This window comes from Danio rerio, chromosome 11, assembly GCF_052040795.2.
Source record: "Danio rerio strain M-AB ecotype USA chromosome 11, GRCz13ab, whole genome shotgun sequence".
Classification (NCBI taxonomy): Eukaryota; Metazoa; Chordata; class Actinopteri; order Cypriniformes; family Danionidae; genus Danio; species Danio rerio.
This window is the reverse complement of record NC_141031.1, coordinates 47407673-47427323: the sequence shown is the minus strand read 5'-3', so window position 1 is coordinate 47427323 and position 19651 is coordinate 47407673. Positions and strand designations below refer to the sequence as shown.

General features: G+C 36.0%; 1 protein-coding gene across 7 annotated transcripts in view; it reads right to left on the bottom strand.

Annotated features, from left to right (window-relative positions):
* The window catches only part of nid1b (nidogen 1b), a 57957-nt gene extending 38566 nt beyond the window's left edge, over window positions 1-19391 (bottom strand). For all 7 annotated transcript variants that reach the window (XR_015502020.1, XR_015502021.1, XR_015502022.1 and 4 more), the window contains 3 exon segments: window positions 19125-19391; window positions 2423-2725; window positions 355-590 (listed from right to left, as the gene is read on the bottom strand). Coding sequence is in view for 3 of the 7 variants with exons in the window: in XM_087272600.1 (XP_087128726.1) it covers window positions 355-590; window positions 2423-2725; window positions 19125-19316 (731 nt within the window). In the remaining 4 variants the exon portion in view is untranslated.
* Between the last annotated feature and the right edge of the window lie 260 nt (window positions 19392-19651).

Genomic DNA, 19651 nt, shown 5'->3' with positions numbered 1-19651 from the left:
CTTAAAGAGTTAAAGAGAATTTGCAGCTCATTAATATGCAGGAGATTAGTTCACTTAGAGACCAATATGTCTACTTACTGTATACCATGTCTTAATATATGTCTATACCATCATTTAAAACATTTTATAAACTAAACAGCATCCCATTCCTTTATTTATTATTTTTCCTTTAGCTTAGCCCCTTAACTATCAGAGGTCGCCACAGCGGAATGAACCACCAACTATTCCAGCATATGTTTTACACAGTAGTGGTGCATTGGGTAGCACAAAAAGGGTCCAACCGCATACTAGCAAGGTGTACCTAATAAAGTGGCCGCTGTGTGAGTGTATATAAAACATTTGCTGTAAACTTACAGTGCGAGAGCATCAACGGCCTCCTCGTTGTCTTCTGTGATGCGATAGTAATTTCCTTGCGTTTTCGACCAGACGAACCATCCGGTGACCAAACCTTCATTAAAGCCGACCTGAACAGGCTGATCTTCATCGGCTATGAGCGTGGAGCCGAACTGCATCCCCTCTTCGGGATATAGCAGGATGGCGTAAGACTTTAACTCCATGTTGGCTACGACCAGCTGAAAAGTATTTCTCTGCTGTTGAGAGGAAACAAACGCTGCATTATACATACTGCCTGCAAATTCTCCCAAAAATGCATATTATCAATTGCAAGATAACATTACACACTGTTAAATATTAGGCGCCTATCATACACCCGGCGCAATGTGGCGCAAGGCACGACGCAATAGTTGTTTGCTAGTTTCAGCTCGGCGCAAGAGTCGTTTTGATGTTTTCCGCTACGCTGTTTAAATAGCAAATGCATTTGTGCTCATATGTGCGCCCATAGGCATTCTGCTCTAATGCTGTGTTCACACCAGACGCGGAACGCGCGGATAAATCGCGCTATTCACACGTAAATTGCCGCGTGAATATTTGAGTTTACTCACTTTATTCGCGCGTCAAATCCGCTTCCTTCGCGCGTCAACTCCGCTTCAGAACAGACACGGATTCGCATGATGGGCAGGGCTTCTGTCTGCCCGGTGACACTAGCTTCGTTGCTAAATGGCTAACATGGATTTTATGAAGAAAATAACTGTGTTTATGTGCTTTATGAAGACTGAAAAACAGCATCGATACGTTTAGGGTCGTGTCTGAGTCCACTACATCCTTTTAGAGGTGCTCTGTGAACTCATAAACTCCTCCAGAAACTTAACCTTGATTTCAGCTGTGCTTCTGATTGAGCCCAGCCCAGTTTGATGAACTTCTTGTTGGTGTCAGCTGAAGGATTTCCCCTGGGACACCAACAACAAGCGATACACGTCACAATCACGCCCCCACAAGAGCAAGCTCCTGATTGGTTAACACGGTGCGAATGTCCGCTGAAGTTCAGATTTTCGAACTCAAGTGATTCGCGCAAAATACGTGTTGAGCGCATCAAAACACTCAATTTGCGCCGCGCCATTCGTGCAATTCGCGTCATTCGCGCGTATCGCACCGCAGGATGTCTATTTGCGCGTTTGCATTGACTTAACATGTAAATCACTCGCCCTTGACGCGCGTTCCGCGTCTTGTGTGAACGCAGCATGAAAAGGAAGGTGTTCTGAGGTGCATTCCTGGCGCGTTGCTATTTTGAAAAACTATAATGGATTTTTCAATAGACCAGAACAAAGCCGGTCTATAGTCCAGTGCAGAGCGCGTTAGTTGTGCGCCTTGCTTACACACTGCTTAATACACACAAGATAACGAGCAATAAGCAAATATCTTTACATATGAAAAATAATTAAAATATTAAGGATATATATAGGATATAATGAGGATATATATAGGATATAGATATAAAGTTTAAAATATTACAAAACATATTATTTTCTAACATATAATTTTTTAACACCATACTTTCATGCCTTCTTCATCCCGGGGGGCTTTTTCAGTTCATTCATAACAATTTGCTTTTGTATAATGTTATTATTATTAGCAGTATTATTTATTATATCCATATTTATATTTGTTTTATTAAAAACAAGCTTAGATTTTTCCACCTGTCAGGTTTTAGACCATATGGGGCACAGCATGTGTATTTGGATATAACTCAGGTTTTTGTGCACACGCAGCTGGCTCTTAAAGGGAATATGAGATGAGACTCTGATTGGTTTATTCTCAAACACAACTATAACTCATTAAGTAAATAAGCTCAACCCTGTTAGACCATGTGCCACAGTGCAAAGCGAATTTTTCTGTCCTTATATTAGCAAAAGTGGATTCTGACACGCCCTGAATGCGTTTGCGCCCTGCGCTTTGCACTTTGCGCATGGATGGTCAAAATAGAGCCCTATATGTTTTGCCTGTCTGAAAAAAGGCTTCTTGATGTAAGAGTTATGAGATATTTGGATCAAGTGTGTAAGTGTGACTGAAAAGGCATTGCATGTACCGTGAACTCAAGCTCATCTCCTCTTCCTCGTTCAGTTTGCGGCGTCACGTTCTCCCAGGTTGCGATGATGACGTGAGAGGGTTCAGTCTCGTCTTCTGAAGGAAACGCTTGCCTGATGTGTTCTGTAGCTTTCTGGAGCACATCAGGGCTTTTATCCTGCCTGAAGAAGACTTTACCGTCACCGTCGCCTGTGTCCAGATCTCCTAGAAATGCTGCGATCATGCCAAACTTGGCCGGCATCTTCCCCAGGTAGTCAGACTCAGTGCTGGGTTCAGCCACAGATATGAAGCCATTGGTGCTGACCTGCAGAGAATGCAGAAAACAACAGAAAGCATAATTAAACACAGATCTAAAGCAATCTGGATCTGTTGAACACTTGTTAAGCTCAATAAAACCGCTGTGAAGTAAACCGCACCCTGAGTGCTATAAAGAGACCCAGTCCATGATCTCCACAAACTAATCTTGTGTTTTTCAGCCTAATGTTTCACAGGAGAAGTGAAAAATCTATCTAGAGACTAGAGTACAGAGCTAACATAACCACATATGCAACATGCTGCATGTGATGAAAATATTAAAAATGCAATAGAAACAATGCACAACTTGCAGAAAAAACTGCATACACTTGCATTGTGCATATTGCAGAAAAAGTTATACATCTTTTTGCCAATTTTTGCATAATGCAAATGGAAAAATATAGATAAAATATAGATAATGCATAAATAAAATGGAGATTCTCAAAGCAGCAACCTCCCGCTCTCCCTCGTGAAGCAAATACGGAAGTAACTGAAACTGCAATTGATCAAAATTCCACTACTCCTGGCTCCACAGATTTCTATCGACCCCATTGATAAAATGGCCGACTTTACAGCAGAAATAAAGCTGTTTACAGCCTGCTACAAAGAACGATTTTGGTGCATATAGCTAATATTACCCTTCATGACTTCATCAACTGTGTGGGGGTGAATTTTTTTTATAACTCATCCGTTTCCTTTATATTAGCTTTGATTAAGTCTGCATAATTAAGGGAGTGGCCACTTGAGTGACAGATAGGTCTCGCTGGTAGCCATCACTTCACCTCAGCTGATTCCTGCTGATTAGCTGCTGAGCTCTGCATATTAATCATATTTTTGTGTTGTTTTATGTGGCTTTACACAGTCAGTCACCTTTTGGGATTATTTCCTACATTTATCAGATACTATAGCATGCTGTGTGCACTTAATTATGCTCACAAACCATTCACGAGGCCTCCATTTCCCAGGTGAGTTAAATTATATACTTATATACCATCTCTATACATGTATTTGCTTTATTTAAGATCATTTATATTGTTCTTTAAAGCTGTAATGCACTCTAGAATCTGACAGATTGATTAACTGTAGGCTCTAGAACAGTCATCTGAAGTGTTGTCAAATAGCGCTATACTGGATTTCATCAATAGCCTAATAAAATAGCCTTTTATTCCTGTAGAAAAACGTCATAAGAACAATGTTTAGTGGCTCGATGTGTTAGGAAAATCTGTCTAAGAAACATGGCAGCATGCGTCTGTAGGTCCGCTCACGCTCCGCCTCTTTGCCCTTGTTTGGTATCCCCCGGTCGGTGTGATGACGCGCGAACAAAATGGCGACGGCTGGCCACGCCTACTGGTAGCTTCTTTTGGGTTCTTCAAAAACCTATGGGTGACGTCACGGACACTACGTCCATATCTTTTACAGTCTGTGATATTCTCGACTTTGCAATAAAAAGAGTGTATTCTTGCAAAACTGCAATGGAAAAATAGCATACTCTTGGATATTGACATATTCTTCCATAGCAGCGTTTCTGCAGGTGTCACCAAGTCAAATTTTAACACTTTTAATGACTTTTATTATGAATTAAATTTTATTCGTGAACAGAGCAAATTGCTACAGATTTTTTCTACTGGCCAGTGGAAAATATTTTAACTAGCCGCTTTAAAACTCAAATTCTTAGCCACATATTTTAAATAATGCATAAATACAAGCAAACTCATGATATATGCATCCTCACCAAGAACCTAGAGCCAACTGTTATTATAAGGAAGATAAATAATCCATATTGGTAAATAGAGGACGACGCAGGGGCGCAATGGGTAGCACGATCACCTCACAGTAAGAAGGTCGCTGGTTTGAGCCTCGGCTGGCTCAGTTGACATTTCTGTGTGGAGTTTGCATGTTCTCCCCGTGTTGTCGTGGGTTTCCTCCGGGTGCTCTGGTTTCCCCCACAGTCCAAACACATGTGGTTGAGGTGAATTTGGAAGGCTAAAATTGTCCATAGTGTATGTGTGTGAATGAGTGTGTATGGATGCTTCCCAGTGATGGGTTGCAGCTGGAAATAAAAACATGCTGGATAAGTTGGCGGTTCATTCTGCTGTGGTGGCCCCTGATTAATGAACGACCTATGCTGAAAATAAATGAATGAATGAATAGTATATAGAGTTAATAAATACATAGGGTAGCTTTACATGAACAAAAGAAATTGAAGACCTGTTTAAAATGATTTAAGTCGTAGAACACAATATTTTAGTGAATTTAAGACTTTTTCAAGGGTTAAAATATTGTGTTTGAAATTATAGTCATTTAAAGACATTTTAACTTAAGACCCTGCAGACACCATGCATACTTCATTAAAGTTGTTGCATTATTTTTTTTATTTCTCACATTTCCAAGAAACTTTCTTGCATATTCTTGCAATACAAATACTTGATTTCTTTTCAATATAATAAAAAGTGCAGTCTTGAAAAACACTTTTGCATATTGCATGCAGCTTAATCTTGTGATAAAATCTTGTATTTTCATGCATATTGCAACAAAATGAGCATGTTTCTCCATAATACATATATTTTATTAAAAATGTAGATTTATCTTTTGCATGCATCTTATAACAAAAACGGTGAGGCATATTGTTGCATCTCACGATAAAAGTGCTGCATAATCTTTTACAATACCATAAAAACAGCACAGTCCTAAATATTAGTAAAACTTTTATATATTCTTGCATTTTGGAGGAAAAAAAAACATTATTGCATGCATCTTGTAAGAAAAAGATTGCATTTGTATGCATATTGCAACAAAATCAGCATATTTATACTTCAAAAAACAGAGATATACTGAAATATTTTAATTAAAATGTTAATCATTCTTGCAAACTGCAATCAAAAAGTGTAGCATATTGTATATTGTAATGCAAACATAATCACGTCTTGAAAACGATAGATGTCATGCATATTGCAAGAAGACATACTTCTAAACAATTATAAAGTGTGAGAATGAACAGCAATGCAGATATTAATGCTTGTTTAAAAAAAACTGCACTACTTGTATGTTTTTTCCGGTATAAACAGACACAACATCTCACCTGACGCCTCATAAAAGCAGCAGAGATGCTGTTCTGTGATCTTTCTTTGCTAATGGAGATGTTCACTGAGTGCCAACACAGTTTAAAGAGTGTGTGTTTGTGTGCATAAAAGCCTTTCTTTAACGAGGTTCTGGCATCGACTTAAAGCAAAACTGCAGGGAAGCCAAAAATGTGAAAGAAAGTCTCCTTCAAGCAAGCAATGCAAACACAAACAGGATAGGAAAAAACAAAGCACAGCAGCTCCTTTACAAGAGCCAGACTAGGATCTCAAAGAATGACATTTTTACACCAAAGTGACAAACTCAAACACAGTCTGCCGGCTGTTATCGTCAGGAAATCAAATGCATTCTCCTTGACCTTGCAATCTTTGTAGTAGTAGAAGGCTTTAATGTTATGGCTGATGCTCTTCAAAGCTGTTCAAACGCACAGAGCACAAAGAGAAACTCCTGTGAAACCCTGATAACTGTGCATGAGTGCTTTGAGCAGATGAACGGATTGATGGAGTCTGATGGAGACGAGAAAAGAGGCTTTGACAGCTGAAACAAACGTTTTTAAAGGATTAGCACACTTTTCTTGGGTCACTTGCTGCGATCTGATGGAGGTCGTCTCCTGTTTCTAGTCAAAATAATTCACTTGTCTCAAATTACACAACAGTTTCCTCTTTAAGTTCCACTATAGTCATAAGATCTTGTTTGTGTCACTGTTTCTACCGCTCATAGTAATGGTTAATTGAGTCAACATAAAATCAACTAGAGGAATAAACCTACAATATGATGTAAATAAAGACTAAACAGCTTTCTAATTAAAAATGATCCTGATATTTTATTGTTTGGTGAACGGAATCAGTGCGTGAATTTTATGGCATGTTTTGTATGTATCAGCATTAATTATATTGTATTTACTGTGTTATTTTCTGTCTGACATAACAAAGAACCTAAGAACATAATTAAGCAAATAAATAAATACAATTCAAGATGTTTGTGATTTAAATTTACCATTAACTTTTATTTCAAAAACTAGCGTTCACAAAATAATCTTATATATTGCAATAAAACAGTACAGTCTTGAATATTATAAGTAAAACCATTCCAATATTATGGATCTTGCATCTTGTAATGACAGGGTTCATACTCATTTTTACAACTAAAATTAGTTTTTTCTTGAAACCCTCAACAGAAATGTACGGTTACCTGTTCAGTATGGCATGATCAGTGCTTTACATGAACACCCGCCAACCCGCCAAATACGGGAAGATTTTAGCTCTGGCGGGTGAGACAGACACCTCCACTAGCCACTTTGGCTGGTTGGAAAACTCCATGGTTCGACAATAAGCATGGCCCAATATTCGGGCAAATGTGATCTTAGAATCGAGAAGCAGCACGACTAACAAAAATAACTGTTCGCGGGAGCAAAACAGCAAAAAAAAAAAAATGAAGGTAAATACCGAACGAGAGGATGATCACTCGTGCGCATAGGTAATGCGACTGTTAAAAAGCGCGCACTCCTGTTTACTCGCGCAAACCAACCATGCCTAGACAGGGCTCGAAATTAACCTTTTTGCTTGGTAGCACCGCTGCTCCTAACTTTAAAAATGTAGGCGCATCAGCCAAAATTTAGTCGCACCCACCAATTATGAGCACCGTTACTACAAGTTTTCTACAAACATATTGGTTGTATTTGAAATCAACACTAATCAAACTAACAAGCAAAAAAAATTCATATATAACGTTATATGCAAGCGTAAAGAAAATAGATTTTTATAACATAACTTAGTGACCAAAGCATACACGGAGCGCTCACCGGCCCTGCACGCACTGCTTGAATTAACGTGTTAACGGTATAACTAGTGAGATGTGTCATTATTTGTAACTGTAGATGCCATGGTTTCTAAAACAAAATCTGTCAAGTGTTATGTTATCTTCATTCTCATCTTCAGCGCTTTACAATTTTTCGCGGTAGTAGCTCTCTCTGTCATCCCAAGTCAGAAGGCACTGAGTGATTGACAGCTGATATTAACCAATCATTCGCGTTCAGTGCTAGAGCAGTGGTGGGCCAATAAGAAGAGCGCGAAGGCGGGGCAAGCATTACGAACTTGGATTTGTTTACTGCAGCAAGTTGACATGACAACTGTTTTAAACCATTCCTGAGCGCTGCGTTTCGCGTTTCAAGTGCCGACAAAGAGCTTAGAGATGCATTCTGCGTGAATGTCTCCCGAATCTGCGCATGTGCTGAACATTTTGCAGTAAAAATTGGTCGCACACTACAATTTTAAACACTCGCAGAAATGCTCCAAATATATTTCAAGGGTGCATAGATAAAATTTCGGGCGCATATGCGACCAAAATGGTCGCAATTTCGAGCCCTGCTAGAGAAAGCGCAACTTCTGCGATCGGTTCCCTTTGAAATAGACTGGACAAAGAGCGATGATCGTTCACCCACAGACAGTCCTGCTGCTTTCAAGAGCTCAAGATAAAAAAATACACACTGTTTCGTAAGCAGCAGTGGTCACTGCTTTCATTTTAATTATTCTTTGAACAGATTATTAAAAGGCCTATATTAACTGTGTGCACGTGAACATCCTTTAATTATCAAACACTGTATGTTTCACCTGCTTTCTTTGGCTTACAGTTATTTTTGTTAATATGGTTTAATTATATATGTGTTTTTTTACAATAACATTGCTCTAATGGGAGATTACTCCTCGTTTATGTGTAGTTAACTGCTGATCTGGGACTTTTAGCCAGGGCAGATTACTGTGCATATTTTAGATACATGACAATAATTATTTTTTAAATGTAATGTTTGTTTAAAGAAAAGTTTTGTTGAATAAAAATAGTGCACCTATTCAGCTATATTTTCCTTGTTTTGACACATTAAAAATTGTGGCGGATAAATACTTATTTGGTGTGGTCAGAGATATATTTGGTAAATCCTTAATTTTGAGCCGTAAAAGGTCGTGTGAAATGAAAACTGATTGCATTGCGACACAAACCATTTGCTCATGCAAACTGTGCAAGCTAATACACAACACACACAAGAAGTGAAATGAATGAGGAGGCATGTGGACATAACATAACATCTAAATCAAGTCATGTAAGCATGCCGAAGTCAAATTTATGCATATAAAATATATTTTCCCAACAAGAAAAGTGTGGCCAGTGAAAATGGCGAGTGGCTAGTAATGCTGGAAATCTACTAGCCACAGTGGCTGGTGATCCAAAAAGTTAATGTCAAGCCCTGGGCATGATCATAGCTAAAAAAAGATATCTTTTGTTTTTGGAAAAAAAAATGCTAGGCCTTCTGATTGGCTTCTCGGACTCACCTCCACTTTACATTTGGAAAGAATAAGATATACTACCTCTGGGAACTCTGCGAAATTTGATAAAATGTGGGATCCATTCTTGTTTTTCTGAAAAAAATGCTTAATGCAAACACCAAGATGTGCATCAATTAAAACAATAATAATTCTGTGGGTCTCGTCTATCAAATCTGAGCTTTATTCTGTATTCTCTATTGAATTCGGATCAGGTGATTGGCTGGGCCATTCTACAACTTGATTTTCTTTCACTGAAAGCATCTGAGGGTCTTTGTCTGTGTTTTGGATCATTGTCTTACTGAAATGATTTCATCTTCATCCTCCTGCTAATGTAGATGTTGGACTGAAGCAGCTGATATTCATTTACACTGAGGAAGAGCAGAGGCTTGCTGAAGAAAACTGAGAGATTTCAGCAGCTGTCTGGGCTTTCACTGCCAAACTACACCTCCCTTTCTTCATGTGTTCAATACATTTTCCCTGCATTATGTCATGTTATTACGCATAACTTCATTTGTAAATCAATTAGATTCTTTGGTTTCCAAAATCCGGGGAAAATTTCAAGTCAACAGCGCCTTTAGAAATGGGTTTTCTGACGTGTTCAATACTTATTTTCCTGCTGTGTATATATATAGCTGCACAACAAGCTGTTTTTAAGCCTACAAATGAACGGAAATGAATGCGAGCGTTCCGATAATGTTCCAATGGCAGCGATGGCCTGCTTTTACATAAAGAATAAGGTCATTAGATGTGAGCAAAGACCATTTCTTTCTTTGCAGCTGCTTCACACAGCATGCATGGCCTCAGGGGAGGACAGGAGATATCAAAGCCACCTGGAGGAGCTCAGACACGCTCTGAAACAACACAACCTCGACCTGAGCTCCAGGACCACGGGAAACAAAGATCAAGAGAAATATATTGCAGAACAAACAGACCGGGCCTTATTGCATTCGTCAAATTCCTGTGAGGAGGATCGACATGATCAACACTTGATGAAAAACACACACAAGCTCCTACTTTATCCATCATATCTTTATTTACACATATCTTTTAGTATAAATATACAAATGTGTCTTTTTAGCTGCCAAATGTCTTAATCTTCAAATTCTTAAAAACATAATAAGTTTGATGTAGTTAGAAATATTTCAGCTGGACTAAAAAGGCTCAACAAATCTAAACATACTAATAACCTTGATGTAGAAATAATTCAGCTGGACTAAAACGGCACACATTTACTGCATTATCCATCAGTGAGTATCAAAAATGATCATCAGGCTTTAGAGAAAAGCTTTTTTTCCAGAACCTTTAGTTTCTCTGTTACTCAGCGGTGAAATGTCTCTAAAACACGGGAGTCCAAAATCGGTCCTGGAGGGCCGGTGTCCTGCATAGTTTAGCTCCAACTTTGCTTCAACACACCTGCCAGGAAGTTTCTCGTATATCTAGTAAGGGCTTGATTAGCTGGTTCAGGGGTGTTTGATTAGGGTTGGAGCTAAACTCTCAAGGACACTGGCACTCCAGGACCGAGTTTGGACACGCCTGCTCAAAAGTGTCTTAAATCTTGTGAGGAACATGCATTATGTCTTAGACATTATTGTGTAACATTAAACATTTTAAAACTGCTTTGGGTGCACCTAAATATAAGCTTTACTTGCATAGTATTGGACATACAGAGTGGCCATAGTTGTTTACAAAGTTTTCTAATAGTCTAAATAGAATGTTTTAAAGATCTCACTGTTTTACATTGCAAGAAATCAGAATTGCACCATAATTTTGGCCATATAAGCATCCTCATCTTTTGCATATTGTTAAATATATATATATATATATATATATATATATATATATATATATATATATATATATATATATATATATATATATATATATATATATATATATATATATATATATATATTGAAGTCAGAATTATTAGCCCCCTTTGGATTTTTTTTCTCTTTTAAATATTTCCCAAATGATTTTTAACAGTTTTATTTGTTTAATTTTGGCTAGAATAAAAGAAGTTTTTATTTTTTTTTAAACCCATTTTTGGGGCAAAATTATTAACCCCTTTAAGCTAATTTTTTTTCCGATAATCTTCTGATTAAAACATCGTTATACAATAACTTGCCTAATTACCCTAACCTGCCTAGTTACCCTTATTAACCTAGTGAAGCCTTTAAATGTCACTTTAAGCTGTATAGAAGTGCCTTGAAAAATATCAAGTCTAATATTATTTACTGTCATCATGACAAAGAGAAAATAAATCAGTTATTAGAGATGAGTTATTAAAACTATTATGCTTAGAAATGTGCTGAAACAATCTTCCCTCCATTAAACAGAAATTGGGGAAAAAAATAAACAGTGTGTGTGTGTGTGTGTGTGTGTGTGTGTGTGTGTGTGTGTGTGTGTGTGTGTGTGTATATATATATATATATATATATATATATATATATATATATGTGTGTGTGTGTGTGTGTGTGTGTGTGTGTGTGTGTGTGTGTGTGTGTGTGTGTGTGTGTGTGTGTGTGTGTGTGTGTGTGTGTGTGTGTGTGTGTAAATCATACATTCATGTTCATCCATACAAGTTAATGTTTGGATTTAACAGATATAAAAATACAAGATGCAACATATAGTCGATTAAATATATATTTTTAATCATTAGAATTACAAATATGTACATATATGTTCAAAAGTATTAGTTATAATGTCATATATATATGCTATAAATCAGATTTCCATATGTATTTCTTCCATATTTGTGCAATATTACACTAAGTGAGTCATAAAAGCATGATAAATCAAATACTCAACTTTGTTTTATGTCTAAATGTAAAAATAACTGTTCCATTAACAGAAAACTGATATTTCTCACACTTCTACCTCAGGATTTACATCTCCACAACCCACAGCCCTCCAGCAAGACTCACCAACTCAAGAAAACACTTCCCATATGTTTCACTGTTGACTCCAATCTCAAACAATCCCAAGATAAACTCAGAGCTCAGCCTAATCCTGAACCCTAAATGAAGTTCTGGTGGGAATCAGACCTCCTCCTACCTTTTCATTGTGTTCAGAGCAGGTAACGTGGCAACCTTTGTTAAAGATGGCCCATTGGGAATGCTAATGCTGTTAGAAATGAATGGACCACAGCAGGACAGGAGGAAGAGCTTATTTTAAGTCACAGACACACCTACAGACGGTCTCTGACAAATTCTGGATTTTTTTCACCCCCACTGACAAAAATCAAGAATTTGGTAGTTTTTTTGTGTGTCCCAAACATGACCATCTTTGCACCAATTTTGACTTCTATGGCATTACAAATCGGGAAAATGATTGAGCTTTCTGACAAAATATCTTATTTGCATTTTTTAATGTAGATGTCCTTAAATGTAAACAGTCTGCAAAGATGTAAATCAATAAAGTGCATGATAAATAAAGTTATTGTCTCTGATGTTTTGCTTCTTACACTTTACACACCTGAAACTTGCCTACAGCACTTATTCATTGTTGCTCTTATAGTTGTGTAAATTGCTTCCTTGTCCTCATTTGTAAGTCGCTTTGGATAAAAGCTTCTTCTAAATGACTAAATGTAAATGTAAATGTAAACCTGCGCTTATTTTGATGCAGGAATGTAATACCTAGTTCAACCACTGGGTGTCAAATGTACATACTGCATCTTTAAGTGGATATTCTGAGGAAATGACAAGGTTTTCTGAGCATATGAGACTCCACCATCAGTTTCCACCATCAGTTTATCTATATCTTAGATCAGTTTATTTATAATAAATCCAAAACTGACCAATCAAATATGTGCAATCTGCCTGAGAAGTTCTCAATTGCCCCTTTCACACATACAGACCTTTCCGGAAAATTACCGGCAATTTTCCGGAAAGGTCTGTATGTGTGAACAGGCCCTTTTTGAAAATACGGGTAAATTTGTTCTGGCTATTTTCCGGAAAGAGAAGTTGTAACATTACCGGTAATTTGCCGGAATGCTGCGCTGTGTGAATGCAGAAGGAAGATTGGCGGAAAGAGCGTGTGCATGTCTAGAACGTGCTGACGTGAGACACCTGCTTTAGCCAATCAGAACAGTCAGACGCATTCACGTGCGCGCGGTTTATGAGAATAAAAGCCTTTGAATATTTTTCCACACACCTTTAACTGCTAGATGTTAGTCAGATAATGTTTCTATGTTCCTTCTTAATGCCAATTGTGTAAATAATCATCGATAAAATGTTTATGATAATCCGTTGTTTGTTTACCTTCAAGCTTTGCGTGTGCCCGTGAGCGCCCATAGCGCCAGCACACACGCATATCATGAACATCTCGACATGCGAAAGTGATCCTCTATATGTTTTCATTGGAGTTGTACTCAATACTGATCCATCCGAAGAGTTTGTAATGTAGTCAAATGTTTACAAATGATGTCAGAATTTACTGGCATTTTGCGATGGATGTGTGAATGCTCTTTTCCGGAAAATTTCCGTAACGTCCTCGCCTGTGTGAACAGCACTTTTTTAAATATACCGGTAAAGTCGTTCCGGAAATTTTCCGGATATTTACCGGTATGACTGTGTGAAAGGGGCTAATAAGTGTAGATCATCTTTTACTGCTGTAATGTTTTTAAATAGAGAGAAAAAAATATATAATTAAGGAGCTTTTATTTCATTCTTAAATTCTGAATCTTATTCTTGAAAGCATCAAAATTAGCACATATTAAATCTATAAGTTTATTCTAATGCTCAAAATATAAGTAGGCTATTGCTGTTAGACATAAGTTTTCATGGAAAAATCGAACTTTTCAAAAATTATTATTAACTTTTTCTCTGACCGCATTTCTTTTTAAAGTTGCCAGCATTTTTGATGATTTTCACCTAAAGTTGACAGCCCTTATAATATTTTCGGATGCGGATATTTGACCATATAATATATGAAAATAAAGACCCAACCCTTTTATTATATGAAAATAAAACCCCCAATCCCTATATAAAATATAAATATATAAAATATTAATATATATATATATAAAAAAAAATATATATATATATATATATATATATATATATATATATATATATATATATATATATATATATACATATATATATATATATATATATCCCATACATAAATCTAAAGTCAGCTAAAGTGTTGTTTGATATAGCTGATGATTGAGGTCATGTCTATCTGTTGATATATTAATTATTGCAACAGGCCTACAAAAATGCAGTGCTTAACCCTCATAATTACACAAGAAATTGGGGGAACAACTGCCAAAAACTCCCACATCTTTAGAAAAAGCCCTTCACTATGCTGGCTGATGACGCTCACAAGCCTCAGGCAAAACCTCAGCGATACACAGAAAGCAAAGACATCACACAGACGCATCTTGAAACACACAAAGGCACTTCTGTCTTCTGAACGACTGACAAAAGACCTTCTTGACTTGTGTTTCTGAGAGCCAGTGTTGTCTGAAGCTCATTAAGGAGCTCTTAAGTCAGCAGGAGATCCAGAAGGAGGGACTGGTTCGCTATCAGCGCTCAGACCATATGGAGGATGTCACTCCAACAGGATGTTTTTGGACAGCTAGTATATAAGAACCAAATGCTCCGGCTGCACTGAGTACTGCGTCATCACTGATAGTGGAAACTGCAGATTAGGTCAGAATTATGAGCCACCCTTGTATATTTTTTCCTCAATTTCTGTTTAACGGAGAGCAGACTTTTTCAACACATTTGTAAACATAATAGTTTTAATTCTTTGATAACAGCACTTAATATTAGACTAGATATTTTTCCAGACACTAGTGTTCAGCTTAAAGTGACATGTAAAGGCTTCACTAGGGTAATTAGGGTAAAGTTAGGGTAATTAGGCAAGTCATTGTATAACAGTGGTTTGTTCTGGAGACAATCCAACACTAATATTGCTGAAGGGGCGAATAATATTGACCTTAAAATGGCTTTTAAACAATTAAAACTGCTTTTATTCTAGCCGAAATAAAACACTTTCTCCAGAAAAAAGTATTATAGGAAATACTGTGAAAAATTCTGTGCTCTGTTAAACATCATTTGGGAAATATTTGAAAAAGAAATTCACAGGAGGGCGAATAATTTTGACTTCAGCTGTATATTAGCACTCCATTCTGACCTATGCATCAAATAGCATAAGAAACATACCAGAGCAAGTCATTTTGGTATTTTAAAGTGTCCTGTTTTTGCTTTGCATTCTCCTACAGCAGGTTTAAAAGCATTTAAGGTCAGAAAACAATGTATTTTTTATAGAATATGCTTTTAATATTAGAACAATTTTGCAACGGAAACATTTACGCACAGACATCAATTACCCTATACATAATTAATTTTGTTGGTTAAGCGCAAAGATTTGTTTCAAAACTATTTCTAAATTCAGTTCTAATTTTTAGCAAACGAATAAATGAACAATAATAACCAAGTATGGTCAAAATACTGAGTTATTTTCAAATACACCTGCTGTGCCCGATATGGTCTAAAATTTGACAGGTGGACAAATCAAAGCTTGTTTTAAATAAAACATAATAAAACATATATAAAACATACAATATAAATATGGATGTAATAAATAATACTGCTAATAATAATAACATTATACAAAAGCAAACTGAATGAACTGAAAAAGCCTCCCGAGATGAAGAAAGTAAGGCAGTGGTTTTTAAATCTTCATGTAGGCTAGAAATTAATATGTTTGGTAATATTTTAATAATTTATATTTATATCCTGTATATATCCTTATTATATATATATATATATATATATATATATATATATATATATGTGTGTGTGTGTGTGTGTGTGTGTATATACATATATATATACACACATATATATATATATATATATATATATATATATATATATATATATACACATATATATATATATATATATATATATATATATATATATACATATATATATATATATATATATATATATATATATATATATATATATATATATATATATATATATATATCCTTAAGATATTATATATTTTTCATGTGTAAAGATATTTGCGTATTGCTCTACTTCTTGTGTGTAGTGTGTAAGCCAGGCGCACTTTGCGCCAGACAATAGACTGACTTTGTTCTGGTCTAAAGATCAGACTATTTACAGTTTCACAAAATAGCAACGCGCCAAAACACACCTGATTTTTTAGACCAGAACGCCTATGGGCCCACATTTGAGCGCAAATGAACTTGCTATTTAAACAGCGTGGCGCAACGCCTCAAAATGACCCTTGCGCCGAGCTAAAAGTAGCAAAAGACTATTGCGCCTTGCGCCACATTGCGCCGGGTGTATGATAGGGCCCTGTATAGAATGTACTTTTCTAACGGCCGAGTAGTACGTTTAAATTCAATGCAGTACCTACTAAGTAGTAGACGCTTTCGGACGCAGCCAATGTGTTGTGTTTTGAGCAGTTTATATAAATGATGGTTATTCAAAGAGGAAAAGTACAAGCGTTCACTGCTAAACACTTGAGGAAATAATAGAAAGCTGCAAATCTCTGACCACCTCCAGAACCTAAACATGTTTGACTGATGATGAGCACATTTACACTGAAACCACATCAGTAGAGACACCGCCAGTAAATATTTACATCTCCCCCCAGTGTTTTCTATCTGGGGGGGGGGGGGGGGGGGGGGGAATCACCCATACACACGCATTAAAAATCAGAAATCATTAGTAATCTATAATAATTATGAGGTTATTTACACATCTAGATGGTTTATGTGCAATGACTTATTTAACTGTGCAAATCAGAAATAAAATATTTATATAAAAGCATCAGGTTATTAATGTTTCAGACTACTTCAGGCACAATACATAGTCAAATATGAGTGAAATAATGTTATATGGCCATTAAGTGTAACAGACATAAACAATTCTGAGCTGTAAGTAAGTAAAGTAAGTAAAGCTTGAGGTTTGAAGGAGAGAGGCAAAGTATAAAGAGTATTTTGGGGCCTCTTTAATGTCATAACAAGGATTCTTGCAGTAAATTCATACATTCATTTACCTTCGGTTTAGTCTCTATTTCCGAGGTCACCACAGTGGAATGAACCGCCAACTATTTCAGCATATGTTTTACACAGCGGATGCTTTTCCAGCCATAATTCAGTACTGGGATACACCCATACACACATATTCACACACACACACACACACACACACACACACACACACACACACACACACACACACACACACTCATACACTACGGCCAATTTAGTTCATCAATTCCCCTTTAGTGCATGTGAACAAGCGACCTTCTTGCTGTGAGGACAGTGCTAAACACTTTGCCACCCGTCTTTGCAGTAAATATTTTTGGAAATCACGAGGCTTTGAATAAGTATTGTTACTTTTTGTTTAAAATTTTTCAAAAATATTAAACTTCTATTGTTAGGTTTGGAGACATAACTATATTTTGAGATCAACTGAGGACAATCTGTATGATTGCAATTAATTTAAGTACATTTTAAGCTTTAGGAGTAATCTGCTGTACACCATATTATTGGTGCTGCTGTATACTATAATTATTCTCTTGAAATATTAATAAAAACGAGTGATAATTGGGTAACACCTTATAAGTTCAGGTTATTTCTTGCAATTAATACACAAGCAAACTATGGACAATACATATGTACAGTATGTACTCATGCTTGTTAATGTTAACTATTGAAAATAAAGTTGGTCATTGTTAGTTCATGTTAGGTCACAGTTCATTACCTAATAGCAACAAGCATGACTTTGGATTTCACAATGCATTAGTAAATGTTGAACTGTGATTAATAAATGCTGTACAACCATTGCTCAAACTTAATTCATGGTAGTAAATATATTAACTAACATTAACTAATGAAACCTCATTGTTGTTTTGCTTAAATATCAAATGAGTTTTGTTTATGTTAGTAAATAGTCTACATTAACTTACATTAACTAATGAAATCTCACTGTAATGTTTTGCATATATTTTAACTAAATAAACCTTATAATCTTTTGCATAATTGTTAATCAGTGAAACTTTATTGTAATGTTTTGCTTAAATGCCAAAGAAAGAAAGAAAGAAAGAAAGAAAGACTTTGAAAAGTTACTCACATTCAGTTTATGTTAGTAAATAGCTTACACTAACTTACATTAACTAATTAAAATCTCATTGTAATGTTTTGCATATATTTAATCAAAATAAACCTTGTTTTGCATAAATCTTAACTAATGAAACCTTCTTTTAATGTTTTATTTAAATACCTAAAAAAGAAAGAAATTAAAAAAGAGAATCTTAATCCTTGAAAAGTTACTCACGTTCAGTTTATGTTAATGTTAAATACATAAACTAATGAAACCTTATCGTGAAGTTTTGCATACATTTTAACTAAATAAACCTTAATCTTTTGCATAAATGTTAATGAAAGTTTATTGTAATGGTTTACTTAAATATCAAAGAAAGAAAAAAAGAAAGACTTGAACCTTGAAAAGTTACTCACGTTCAGCTTATGTTAATATGAAATACATTACCTTACATTAACTAATGAATTCTTATTGTAAAATTTTGCATATATTTAAAATAAATAAACCTTATAATCATTTGCATAAATGTTAATTAATGAAACTTTATTGTAATGTTTTGCTTAAACACCAAAGAAAGAATAAAGAAAGAAAAACTTGAACTTTGTGAAGTTATATTCACTTAATGTTAGTAAACACACTAACTTACATGAACTAATGAAACTTTATTGTAATGTTTTGCATATTTTCTAGCTAAATAAAACGTTTGTATGTTATGCATAAAAGTTAACTAACGAAATTTGTAATGTTTTGCTTAAATACCAAAAAAAAAAGAAAGAAAAAATTTACTTTGAAAAGCTGCTCACGTTTAGTTTATGTTAGTAAATACATCAACTTGCATTTAGTAATGAAACTTTAATAAAATGTTCTGCTTGAATTACAAAGAAAGACAAACTTGAACAATTGAACAGTTACTCACGTAAACTTTATCGAATTTCCCTTTGAAGAAGTGCAGCGTTTGCTCCAGTTCGAGCTCGTGAACCGAATCCGGTCCCGAATCCAGAATCTGGTCTCCGAACTGAGTCCCATAATCGAAGAGCTGCTCGCGGGACAAACACTGGACCGAGACCAGCAGAGCCAGAAGCCCAACACTGCACATAAAAACCATCATTATTATACTGTAAAACTCCACATACACGGGCTGCAACAGTGTCCGGTCAGCGGATGAGGAGCCCCGGTCTGCAGTGACGGGGATGGGGAGGATGAGGTGCGAGAACCGGAGCTTCAGAAGGCGGAGTTCATTTACATCACTGAAAGACAAAGGCTGGGGTGGGGTGCTTTTAAATACCCATACTAAAATCACTCAATTCTGCAGTTACTGTGTTTAGTAGGCCTACATTCAAAAGTTTGTCAGAGTAGCCCCTAATGATGTTGCGCTATAACGTTAGGTAAATAGCTTAACGTTAGGCTACATGTGATTTTTTCGCTTTGTTCAATAAATGTGTA